This window comes from Peromyscus leucopus, chromosome 22 (assembly GCF_004664715.2).
Source record: "Peromyscus leucopus breed LL Stock chromosome 22, UCI_PerLeu_2.1, whole genome shotgun sequence".
Taxonomy (NCBI): domain Eukaryota; kingdom Metazoa; phylum Chordata; class Mammalia; order Rodentia; family Cricetidae; genus Peromyscus; species Peromyscus leucopus.
This window is the reverse complement of record NC_051081.1, coordinates 30637635-30651044: the sequence shown is the minus strand read 5'-3', so window position 1 is coordinate 30651044 and position 13410 is coordinate 30637635. Positions and strand designations below refer to the sequence as shown.

At 38.9% G+C, this 13410-nt stretch overlaps 1 protein-coding gene and 1 non-coding gene across 13 annotated transcripts in view; both read left to right on the top strand.

Moving 5' to 3' along the window:
- The window catches only part of Birc6 (baculoviral IAP repeat containing 6), a 188573-nt gene that overhangs the window by 150396 nt on the left and 24767 nt on the right, over positions 1-13410 (top strand). For all 12 annotated transcript variants that reach the window (XR_003734946.2, XR_005089742.1, XM_028873519.1 and 9 more), the window contains one exon: positions 252-465. Coding sequence is in view for 10 of the 12 variants with exons in the window: in XM_028873519.1 (XP_028729352.1) it covers positions 252-465 (214 nt within the window). In the remaining 2 variants the exon portion in view is untranslated. The remainder of the gene's footprint in view (positions 1-251; positions 466-13410) is intronic.
- On the top strand, positions 7996-8102 carry LOC114697537. Its single transcript, XR_003735210.1, has one exon. It is a non-coding gene; the product is annotated as a U6 spliceosomal RNA (small nuclear RNA).

Here is a 13410-nt window from a genome sequence, read left to right as displayed (position 1 = left end):
GCCCAGAATGGCTCAGACAGCTCCCACTACAATTTTATATGTAACATAACAAAATAGTATTTACCACCATGCTTGTTCCACCCTACTCTATATCTTCCTTGTTTTCTAGAAGTGCAGTGGTGCCTCATAAACATGTATGGCTAGTCCAGTCACCAACCGTTAACCCTGTGATCAGATCAGCACAGTATTGCTGTTGATGTTGTTATATGGCATGTGTTCTCACTGTATGTTTTCTCCCTTTTCTCCCCTAGTTCTGGACATGGCAAGACATGTGCCACTCTACCGGGCTCTGCTAGAATTGCTCCGGGCCATTGCTTCTTGCACAACTATGGTGCCGCTGTTGTTGCCTCTTTCTACAGAGAATGGTGAAGAAGAAGAAGAAGAACAGTCAGAATGTCAGACATCTGTTGGTACATTATTGGCTAAAATGAAGACCTGTGTTGATACCTACACCAACCGCTTAAGGTACAGCACCATGTTTGTTTCTCTTGACTTTGCTTTTAAACGTTTAAAAATAGTTCTGCAGATGTTTTTAGCTTTTCTTCTTTATTGACATATGCCATTTATACAGGCATATACACACATAAATACAGACAAGCAATGTATCAACATAAAGTACACGTATCCATCCAATCAATCTTATGCCTATACCCTTTTATCACAATAGTTTATTATTTGTTCTCTTGAGTAATGTATATATAATATATGTATTATATATATATAGTTTCACTAACTGTACCACAGTGTGTCAATTGTACAAAGGATGTTAATTTCCCTCAGCACTGAATTCAGAGACACCTTTAAGTGTCATTTTATATACTCCAGTGACATTGTTCTTATTTCTAATTCCACATTAAAGATACTGCATTTTACTTTTCCCACTTATTGCTGGGTGGTTAGATTATTTTGTTATAACAACCTCATACATACAGTTTTGAAGTTTATATAAACCTATACAAGTAAATCTTAGTGTCCAATATGTGTGTATACATTACTTTTGTCATTTAGATACATGTTATAATTTATGTCATAACCTTTCTTAGAAATTAGAAAATCAGTCATTATTTGTTGGAGTTACAGTGAAGCTAATTGCTTATGGAACAGTAATATTTTTACTTCTCTTTTGGTCAAAGTTTATACTTGAAGATGATGGGTTCTGTTATGAAGAATGTAAAATCCAGAAAGCCTTTCTTTCTTTTTCACAGAGTCAATTTTCCTTGAAGATGGCCTTTAAAGATAGTTTTTAAGGCATTTATATTACTGATGGAAGCTTTTGTGTGTGTTAGTAGACTTCTAAGTCAATGAATGTTCTCTCTCATCTTTGTACCTAGTTGTTTTGCAAGAATCTACAATTTAGATGTTACAGGTTTAAGTAATGCCATTGAATTGGTCGCCAAAAAGAATAGTTCTGTTTTGGCCCAGTGTACTAACTCTCAGCCAGTTGGGCAAGGATCACACACTGGAAGAAATTAGGAGACAGACTACACAAAAACGTTGTAGTTTCCATCAGGAGTGGTAGCATATGTCTGTAGCTGCTTAGGCGGCCAAAGCAGAAAGATGATTGAAGCCAACCTGGACAATGAAGAGAGGCTTTTTGTTTCTGTTTTTGTTGTTGTTGTTAAAAATGAAGGATCACGTTACTCTGTTACTAGGAAAGGGAGTTGGAAAGGTTCATTTTTGTTGACAATTTTCTGTTATATAGAAGAAAATAATACTGTGTTTGGTCTGTTCTGTTCTCCCCTCTGTTTTCGTTCTTTCTGATTGGGGTCTAGGAAACCAGTGTAGTTCTGTTAAAAGAGTATTTTGCCACTATTGAACCAAAATCATATTGTCCAGTTGAAGTGATGTCTTTAATTAGTGTCTCTTGCTCCTGTACTCTAAAACATGTAGCTTTTAACTACATGTTTGTTACATACCAAGATGGGGATCTGCCTTGCATTTCTCTGCCTTGTTTTGTGTTTGGGATAATTATTATATATGGCTATAACCAAACAGTAAAAATATTTACTTCAGGCCAGGTGATACTGCATGCTTTTTAATACCAGGACTCAGGGAGGCAGACTATTGTTTAAATATTTGAATTCAAAATATTGTTTAAAAGTATCTTTCTTTAAATTGTGCATATCCCTATTCTATAATAACCCTGGTGGATCCTGTAAAGGACCTATGACAAGGAATTCTAAGATATTTAGGAATAAGTTTTTTGCAGTGAATGGTAAGTTAATACCCTTGTTTATTTTTGCTTTTCTTAATCCTGTCCATACAAAATGCTATATAATTTTTTTGAATGGATTTTTGCCTTCTCTCAAAATGTATTATTTCAGATACAGAATAACTGAATTTGTTTTTCAGTTAATTATCTGGAAAACACATCATATTTCAGATTTAAGACTCATATAATAACAAAACACACATGTGAAACCACAGTAACTGTCCACAGAGTTTGTTTCATTTGTTGTTTTCTATCCATAAAGACCTGTGTGGTGACTGATCTTAGTAACCCCCTTTGCTGGGGTGTTTTGTGTTAAGGCTTATGAATGTTACTTGGTTAAGATCTCAGTGGTTTCTTTTGGGGGTTGGGAGCTGTCTGATTAGAGAAGGCAGTCAGGCCTAGTGTTGTTCCATCTCCACTTCCCATTCAAGATTTGATACAAAGTTCAGTTTTACTTTCATACAAAGTCAAATCCATCCTTTTTTAGTCTACCAAGAGTTAAGACTTAAAACACTACCTGGTCGGGCGGTGGTTGTACGCCTTTAATCCCAGCACTTGGGAGGCAGAGCCAGGCGGATCTCTGTGAGTTTGAGGCCAGCCTGATCTACAGAGCGAGATCCAGGATAGGCACCAAAACTACACAGAGAAAACCTGTCTCAAAAATACAAATACATACATACATACATACATACATACATACAATAATAAACAAACACTACCTGCCTTTCTTTGAAAAACAAAAACAAAAAATGTGTATTTTGTCTTTTTGCCAAGCTTTAAAAAAAAAGTACCCCCTCCTGGGTTATTGTATTTAATGTTGAATGTCTTCATTCAGATTTGAAAATAGTAGTTGCCTACATGTACAAGGCTCAACATCTTAAACACACACCCTCAAAAAAAAAAAAAAAAAGAGGATTGACTAAGTGAAGACTATAGGGTGTTTGTGTTCCAGGCTGTGTAAAAAGTTAGCACTGAAAGAAGTCATTTCCTGTGCAGTAAACCCAAGGAAGTTGGGTATGCCATTAAATGTATATGGCAGATAAAGCAAGAGAGAAATCAAGGCTAGATGAGGGGTCACAGATTACTTATCTTTAAAAGTGGTGATGAGGGCTAGCAAGGTGATTCCAGCAAGTAAAGGCACTTACTGATAAGTCTACTAACCTGAGTTTGATCCTTAGGATGACCCACATGGTGGAAGGAGAGAACCAACTCATAAAGGTTGTCCTCTGTCTTCCACACACGTACCAAGGCAGGTGCATGCCCCCTCAAATAAAATGCAATTAAAAAATTTCAATAGTGATCTTATCCGATCTAATGTAATTTTTGTTACAGATACGTGACCTCTGAAGGTACTTGAATGGTTGGAATGAGAGGTGGAATAAGGCCATGAAAGGAACTTTCCATCTCAGCAATTGTGTCCTGAGAATTGTAACAGAAATTTGGTGTTTAATAACGTTCTTGCTGATATATTATGGACTTGATATAAAGTTAGTTTCTAGGTAGAAATATATTTCTTATTCAAGACATTTGACTTAAAAAGCAGTCATGGAGCTAGGCAGTAGTGACAAGCAGATCTCTGAGTTCGAAGCCAGCCTAGTCTAAGGAGCAAGTTCCAGGACAGCCAGGGATACACAGAGAAACCCTATCTTGAAAACCAAAATGAATGAATGAATGAATGAATGAATGAATGAATGAATGAACGAATAAAGTAATCATGGGGTTGTAGAGATGGTTCAGCAGCTAAGAATACTTGATACTCTTGCAGAGGACCCAGGTTCAGTTCCCATCACCAACATGGGAGCTCACAAAAGTTGTGACTCAAGTTCCAGGGAATTGGATGCCCTCTTCTGACCTACACAGGCATGTATGCTGTGCACGTACATTCAGGTTACAGGGTACAGGAAACAAAACATAAAAATAAAAAAATCTAATTTATATATATATATATATATATATATATATATATTATTTTACAATACCATTCAGTTCTACATATCAGCCATGGGCTCCCCTATTCTCCCCCCTCCCACCCCCTCCCCTTACCCCTAGCCTACCCTCCATTCCCACCTCCCCCAGGACAAGTCCTCCCCGAGGACTGCGATCAACCTGGTAGACTCAGTCCAGGGAGGTCCAGTCCCTTCCTCCCAGACTGAGCCAAGTGTCCCTGCATGAGCTTCAGGTTTCAAACAGCCAACTCATGCAATGAGCACAGGACTTGGTCCCACTGCCTAGTAGCCTCCCAAACTGATCCAAATCCTCCCAAATTTTTTTTAATTTAATAAAAAGCAGTTCTATAACTCAGACTTCAAGTTTGCTCAGGATCCTCCTCAGCAGCATACAGAATGATACCAGGTAGAAGATCTGTGAAATGGATCCTACTGCTTGGGCAGGAATCTATCAGCTCTAGGCTTGATGAGGCCCAGTCATTGAGACATTGAGACACTGTATTGTGGTCTCTGAGTATACAGTTAGCAGGAATGAAAAAGAAAGTATGTACTCATTGGAATACTCTCATATGTACTCACAGTAAGGTTGTAAATGTAGGAAACTTGTACAGCAGCTAATTTAAGAAAAAAAAGAAACAAAACCACAACCCTTTTTTTTTCTGAAGCCCTGTGTGCCTAATCATCAGTCAGATAGTTTTTGTTATTGAAAACTAAAGGTCAGTTTTCTTAATTGGAAGGTTTTGGTCAGACTCCAGAGTTCCTGGTAAGTGAGGACACGGTTAGATCTTGAGCACCCATGCTGTCACTTACTTAGAGTCTGTCTTAATCCAGTAACGTTTTAAGGAAATTTTCACATTCAAAGAGGAAACATCATGTCAGAAACGATGCCATTTGCCGTAAGTGGAAGATTAGTATTAAAATAAACTAAGTTAAATAAGATAGTTTTTTTATTTCTCCTCCTAGAAATGTGTTAACCTATATTCTCAAAGAAGAAGCATAATTATTCTCTTCTTTGAACAGATTTATAAAAATACTGTGTCTTAGTGTTTGCCACATGTGTGTAGTGCCCACAAGATGTCAGAAGACAGTGTCAGCTCTCCTGAAACTACATTTCCTACATGGCTGGGAACTGCTATATGGGTGCTGGGAACTGAATCTAGTTCCTCTGCAAAGCTGAAAGTGCTCTTTAACTACTGAGCCATCTCTCCAGCCCTATTCTCACTATTTTTAAAAGTGAAACATGGAAAAAAAAAAGATTCATATATCCATCAGCAGATGATTATTTAAACAAAGTGTGTTTTCATGGATATAAAGTCATGCAACTGTGGGTATTAATGAAGTGGATCTCTGTAAGTCTTTTTAGGTATAGAAAGAACTCTGAAACATCACTTTGTCTTAAAATGGTTGAAATACTGTTTCATATATTAAATACAGTGTGAAACAATTATTTAACTATGTTCAGAATTATTGAATGAATTTCGTCTTTCAATATTCAGTGTGCACTTCTGTAAACCCTAATGCATGTTAAGATTCCTTTAATCCCAGCCATAAACAGGTCATAAATAGTTTGATCATTAAAAATTTGCAATTAGGGCTGGAGAGATAGCTCAGAGGTTAAGGGCACTGGTTGCCCTTCCAGAGGTCCTGAGTTCAATTCCCAGCAACCATATGGTGGCTCACAACCATCTGTAGTGAGATCTGGCGCCCTCTTCTGTATACATAATAAATAAATAAATCTTTTTTAAAAAATTGCGATTAAACCTTTATCCCTCCTGTAATGCCTGGTATTCAAAAGTGAAAAAACCACAAATGGCCAATAAGTCATTAAAAGTATTCAGCATCCTAGCAATCAGAGAAATGCAAGTAACTTGAAATTCCACCCCACTTCAGTTAAATTAGTGTACTTAAGAAAACAAATGGCAGCCGGGCGTTGGTGGCGCACACCTTTAATCCCAGCACTTGGGAGGCAGAGGCAGGCGGATCTCTGTGAGTTCGAGGCCAGCCTGGGCTACCAAGTGAGCTCTAGGAAAGGCGCAAAGCTACACAGAGAGACCCTGTCTCGAAAAACCAAAAAAAAAAAAAAAAGAAAAAGAAAAAGAAAAGAAAACAAATGGCAAGCCAGGAGGTGGTGACACACCCCTTTAATACCAGCACTCAGGAGGCAGAGGCAAGAGGATCTCTGAATTCAATCAAAGTCAGGCTTGTCTACAGATCAAGTTCCAGGAGGCCAGGCTATACAGACAATTCTTGACTAAACAATAAAAACATTTTAAAATAGAAAATAAGAAAACAAATGGCAACAAATTCTAGTGAGGATGTGGAGACAGAAGAACCCTTTATCCACTACCATATAACCTAACTGTGCTACAGTCCATATACCTCAAGGACTCTGTATCCTCCCACAGAGATGCTTGCACATCTGTGTGTATTGCTGTATTACTCATAAAAGCTGGGAAATTGAGCCAGCCAAATGAATGGATAATGAAAATTATGTGCGTATATACACAGTGGAATTCAATTGAGCTCTAAAGAAAAGTAAAATTGTGAAATTTGCAGGAAAATGGATGGATAGGTTTGGGAAGTATAATAAGTAAGGTGACCAGACTTAGATAAAATCTTTGTGATTTCCCTCATGTGGATTTTAGTGTTTAATGTTTGTATGTATTTAAGGTCGATGTAATATATGAAACAAGTTAAGATACCTGTAATGTGACAACTTCTGAGGAGATGCAACACACATGTCTACTCACCTCAGATAGGGAGCCACAACAGACCAAAGTACAGATACCGTGAATGTCCAACTTGGTGAACCATGAGTTTTATTGGGGTTACTTACAGGAGCAGAAAAGACTCAAAGACAGGTGCATCACCAAGGCATGCTGCAGCATACATGACAGTTCACAAAAGCTGGGAAACCTAGAACGCACTGCTCAGCTGAAGGTTACTCAACAGATTGGAGAGTGCCCCTCCCAGGTGCTCAGTTTCTAACCTCTCCTGACAGCTAGCTGGTCCCACCTCAGAGTCTTTGCCCATTGGCTTGTGAGTCTTCTTTGCAGCTCAGCTCCTCTCCTCTGAGAGAGTGTCTCTGCTTTTATTGCTTACTCTGGCAGAGAGAGAATCTGGTCAGTTTCAGGGACTTCCTGAAACTATTTAGAGTTGTTTACCTTTCTTCTTAAGGAGCTTTCCTGTGGGATAAAATGTTTCAATTTCAGAGGAAACTGTTGTACAACAGACTACAGAAAAGAGATGCTCAGGGCTGAGGAAGGGGAGGGAGTGCTGAAGGAAAAAACACCGTGTTACATGGAAGTGGAAAAAGTGAAAAGAAAATGAAAATAAATAGAAGTGGTCTGTGATGCTATTGCTCGGTATTTTAAATGGGGAGATTTGGAAACTAAAAATTACCTCAGGTTTTACCAAGATCTTTCCTTTAGTGGAGTTTGCTCTCTGTGGTTAATTAGTACATGGCTTAACCACCATTCACAGTCTGTCTTTGTTTTGGGGAGACAGGGTTTGGAACTCACTTTGTAGGCCTGAGGCAGGAGATACTCTTGAGTGCTGGGATTCTAAATGTGCCACCACACCCATCCCCACAACAGTCTTTCTCCGCATTGGGACACACTGATTTAAGAAGCTCTCTCTCTCCTGTAGGATGTAGAAGATTTTACAGACAGGAGAAGGGAAGGGACGGTGTGCATTACCTATCTTACTCAGTTTCCCTGTTTCTTTCCTCTGTGCTTAATTGAAGACAAAGTTAACAGTGACACAAACCTTGATTTCCTCCAGTGCAGCTACAGTTTGAGTTATTTTGTGTGTCTGTTCAGTGCCTTAAGAGTTGTAGTGCTCACTTCGGCAGCGCATGTACTAAAATTGGAACGATACAGAGAAGATTAGCATGGCCCCTGCGCAAGGATGACATGCAAATTTATGAAGCGCTCCATATTTTTAAAGAAAGAAAAAGGTTGTATGCCATGGCTTGACTTTTAAAATGACACAATGAAGGGACACAGCCCACTAGAGAATGTGGCTCTGGCAGGCCTTGCTCTTCTCCCCCATTCCCTCTGCCTTGCTAAAAACTGTTAGATTACATTCAAAAGCTGGCCACCAAGGTCCTTTCTCTTATTTGGCCAAATCTTCCTCCTGAGTCTGACGACTGAAGTCCAGCGATCAGAAGCCCCCTTTGGCTCACCTAATTAACATGCCCAATTAAAATTAAAGACCTCATCCTATTATGGGGTGTCCCCCTTTACCTTTATAAACTGCCATTTGCTTAGGTGTCATGTCTGTCTCTTCTTTTTCCAGAGGCAGTCCTTTGTCCCTCTGGGACAGCCATCTCTGCCCGCTTTCTTTTGTTCCTTTCCCCTCTCCCTCATCCTCTATCTCCTCTACTACCGAATTCTAGCCCATTCTAACTCAGACCTCCCTTTTTCTCTTCTTAAGAATGAGACCTGCAAGGTCACTTGCTGTCTTTTTTTTGTCAGAGCCAGAAAGCAGCCATTTTAACTTTTCTTCCCTGTTTAAAAAAGGATCTTTCTGTGGAAACAGGTGTTTGGGTGTGGTTTGTGCCTAGCTGGGGTCTGGAAGGCAGCCCCCACTGTGCGGGAGTCCCCTTCACACTCTGCTTACTCTTGAATTTTTGCCCACTTATCCATCGTGATTCCCAAGAATGCTTTGCCTGCATTCTAGCTACAGCAACTTATTGTACCATGCCTTTCTTGTTGGCTCAGGACTGGTTTTGGTTCAAAGTACTCCCATAATAGGGATTAAAATAACTTGCAAAAATTAGGGAATGGCTTTTTAATCTTTGAAAGGACCACTTTGTGAGAGTAAGGCAATGAGTTTATTGAGTTTACTTCCAGAGTATGGGTGAGGGGCTGTTTACAGGAGTGTGGGTGATGCCAAAAAAAAAAAAAGCCTCACCCAGTGATAGATAACAACCTTCTAGAAACTGCATTATGGAATCCCCCTTTAAGTTAACTTTACAATTTCTGTATAGTCTGGCATCTCCCAGGATGGCTTACAACTGGGGGCTTGGGGAACCAGAAGGAATAATGGCTGGATTCTTACATAAGGGTCCTGTGATTCCCCTCTCCATCCCTCCTCCTGTGGGGAGTGCCAATAGCTCAATTACTATCACTATAGACCTGGCTACTTCTATAATATGCTGCTTGGTAAATTACCATGTTATGTACAAGAGAGAGGAGAGCTATGCCACAATAGTGCATTTCAAATATTTGCTCCCACTTTCAAGATTGTTTATACAGGGATTCCCCCCCCCCCAGAGTTTAAGTAGTTTAAGAAGTGAAAGAGATAAGAAATAACAGAGATATACAATGAGTCTGAATGGTTGTATAAAACCTCAAATTACGTGTTTATTGCGGCACAAGTCCAGGGCCACTGTACTGAGTTTTATACCAATCATAAGGGATCAGAACCATAATTTCATGAACATGAATTTCTGTAACTATTAATTAGTGCTTTTCTTTTTTCTTTTTCCCCTGCCAGTTTAAATTAATTTTGGTGAGTATAATCTCTCTGCTTCAGCCCCATGATTGTTAGTTTCTTAAGCATAAGGCAGGCTTCATGACTGGGAATGAGTTCTAGTATAGTGTTGCATTCATCACATAATACAGTGTCGTTACTACTGGTACAGCCTTAAAGACAGGATCTTACTATGTAACCCTGACCCACCTGGAACTTGCCATGTGAACCAGACTGATCTTGGGATTAAAGGCATTTGACATCGTGCTTGGATCAGCCTTAACTTCTTATATAAGATCTACACTTTTAAAATTGCTTGAAGATGGGTATGGTGGCACATTTATGCAATCCCAGCATTTATCATAGAAGTTTTGGGCTATAGAGTTGAGACCCTGTCTCAGAAACCAAAAAAATTAAATACAATCACTTAGATCTATGTTATTTTTGTTTTATCTAGTAGATGGAAAAATATACTTGCTTGACATAGAATGATACTATGAGAGCTTAAATCAATAATTAACATCTGGGCCTGGTGTAGGACAGCCTTTCTACATGAGTTCCAGGACAGCCAGGGCTTTAGAGCAAGATTCTTTGTATCTTTTTTCTTTTCTTTTTAAGGTAACAAAGCTAGGATTTAGTTCAGCATCTCCTGATTCCCATGAAGTACAAAAATATTACTAGAAAATAGTATAAATGAAGAAAGGTAAGTTAAGTGACCCAGTTTAGATACTTCTATATTTATGCACTACCACAACCAAATAATTCATGATCATTTGGTTTCAGACTTGTATAATGACTAGGTTGGAACTGTAACTGTTCCTCAATAGCTGTATGATTAAATTGAAACTATAACTGACTGCATTAACTGAAATTGAGCTGGAGTGACGGCTAAGTGTTTAAGAACAGTGACTGCTCTTTCAGGGGACCGAGGTTCAATTCCCAGCACCCACATGGCAGCTCATGCATGGTCTGTAACTTCAGTTCCAGGGAATCCAACATCTGGCTTCCTTGGGCACCAGAAATGTACATGGTGCATGGACATAATGCAACCAAAACAAAAACAATTTTTAACTTAAAAATCATTGTTTTAGTATTTCTATCTCAGTAATAAACTTTTATGTAAAATGGTTATTCTGGTTTTTTGTTTTGTTTTGTTTTTAATCAAATTGCATTACATTAGTTCTCTTTTATCTGAAAAAAATAAGAGCTGGACAGATGCTCAGTCTCTAAGAGCGCTAGCTTCAAAACAAAATCAATGTACAAAATAATGGGTTATGCTGTATCTCAAGCAGTTTTAATATTGCTTTTAATTTAGAACAGAGTTCTTAGGCATATCATAGATAAGTAGCTTGTTTGTGTTATCTAGAGATTGTCAGAGCTGTCAGGGACTCTTTGGAACTCAGCTTCCCACCTTTTACAAATTAGGAATAAAGGTCCATATAAATTGTGACTTAGGGTGCTACAATCAAAGTGTGCACTCCTGATACTGCAATCAATGTATTCCAAAGACCTGTTCTGTTTGTTACCATACCAATTCAAAATGCTAGTGGTGGGGTATACTGGATTTTAAGCCAGATATTTGTGGCATAGAAAAATAATTTAAATGTAAGCAATGAGTTAAAAAATTTATAGGATCTGAAGATAAACCCAAGAATTAATTTATAATTAACATAATATATAACATTAAATTATAATATAATAAAATATAAAACATCTCCCAGGCCAGTGAGAAGACTCCATGCCTGTGACTTCACTCATATTTATATCATACACAGAAACATGCCCAATAAATAAAAATCTAAAAAAAGAAGAGCCAGATGTTAATGATGCATTTCTCCTAGCTACTTGGGAGGCTGAATCAGGAGGTTTGCAAATTCAAGGACAGGATTAGCAACCTAGCGATGGATTCCATCACCTCTCAAAAAGAAGACACTCTATTCCTTTAATAAAAGAATTTGGAGTGTGAATAATCTAGTCATTGTGCTTTATGTACTTATCATTTCCACTTGAATGAAAATGTAATTGTCTAGTGTAACAATTCAATCTTTTACCTACCAAGTGTTTATGCTGTGAAGATATTTTGGACCCCTTTGTTTTCTCCCCAGTAGCCTTGGTGAGATGAATTTCCTGCTGGTCACTGCAGCCTGTGTAATCTCACAATGGAGTCCAAATATAGCTGTGGACATTTGGTTTCCCTTTTGAGAAAATGTGAGCCTTTCATCACCTTTTCAGAGGCAGGAGCAGTGATTGTTTTATCTCTGTGGTAATGCTAACTATTGGACTACACTAGCCAAATAATCATATTCTGCACTATTTGGTATTTTATGGTTCACCAAAAATTTGAGAGACACACTTGCTGCTAATAAGAATTAGGCTTAATTGCAAAACACATGTGACATTTAGTTTGAAGTGCTCTGAATATAAAACTTTTCTTTGGCAATACTCAAGTGAGTATTCTTAATTTCTACTTTCCTTAGCAATCTCTCAGTGTCTTGGTGAAAAGAAACCCATCATACTTAAATAAAACATTGTTTAAAATGCCGGGTGCTGGTGGTACATGCCTTGAATCCCAGCACTCAGGAGACAGAGGCAGGTGGCAGGTGGATCTCTGAGTTTGAGGACAGTCAGGGCTACACAGAGAAACCCTGTGTGGGGGATGGGGGGGCGGAGATACCCCATTTCCTTAAAAAAAAAAAATCAACTGAAGTTAAAGCGAGATTATTTGACCTGTTCTCTGAAAAATAAAAAGTAAAATTGGATTGTCTTATTCTCTTTTAAGTTCCCTTAACATTGACCTTATAAAAGTTCAGCCAGGGCTGGAGAAATGGCTGAGAGGTTAAGAGGACCTGAGTTCAATTCCCAACAACCACATAGTGTCTTATAACCATCTATGATGAGATCTGGTGCTCTCTTCTGGTGTACATGCAGGCAGAACAGTTTATACATAATAAATAAATAAATCCTTTTTTTTTTTTTTCGAGACAGGGTTTCTTTGTGTAGCTTTGCGCCTTTCCTGGAACTCGCTTTGGAGACCAGGCTGGCCTCGAACTCATAGAGATCCGCCTGCCTCTGCCTCCCGGGTGCTGGGATTAAAGGCGTGCGCCACCGCCCGTTGCTGCTGCCGCCGCTGCCACCACCCGGCTATAAATAAATCTTTTTAAAAAACAGTTCAATCAAAGCTTTTCCTTTTCTTACCTCCGCCGACTTGGTATCTGTTGAGAAAAATGTCCTAGTTTCTTCTTGTGCCACTGCCTCTTAGAGACAACCTAAAAGTCCTGGTTCCCTAATCAAGACACATTGACAAAGCCACATCTTAGGCATTCCTTTTTAAAAATGATGACTTTAGGCAGCTTCAGTGGTCTGTCAACAGTTTCTGCTTTGTTTTGTTTTTAACTGTGTAGCTCTCACTGGCCTGGAGCTCACCCTGTGGACCAGGCTGGCCTGGAACTCACAGAGATCTCCCTGGCTCTGACAACCTTTTTAGTTTTGTGTTCTAAACAGTGAAGCGGGTGTTTATCTCCCCACCTTCCCACCCCAGCTGAGGACTGAACCCAGAGCCCTTGTTTCCACTGAGCTAAATCACCAACCCCAGTATTTCTTCGTGGTTAAGTTGGTTCATTCCTTAGTAACTGATGACATATATTATTTGTGCTGCTTCCATTTTGTGCACACATAGGGTGCCATTACTGTGCCTGGTGGTATATTCATGACCTAATATATTAGAGCTAAAAATAAAAAAGCTCCTGTGCCTGTGTTGGAAGTGCTTCCCAGTGT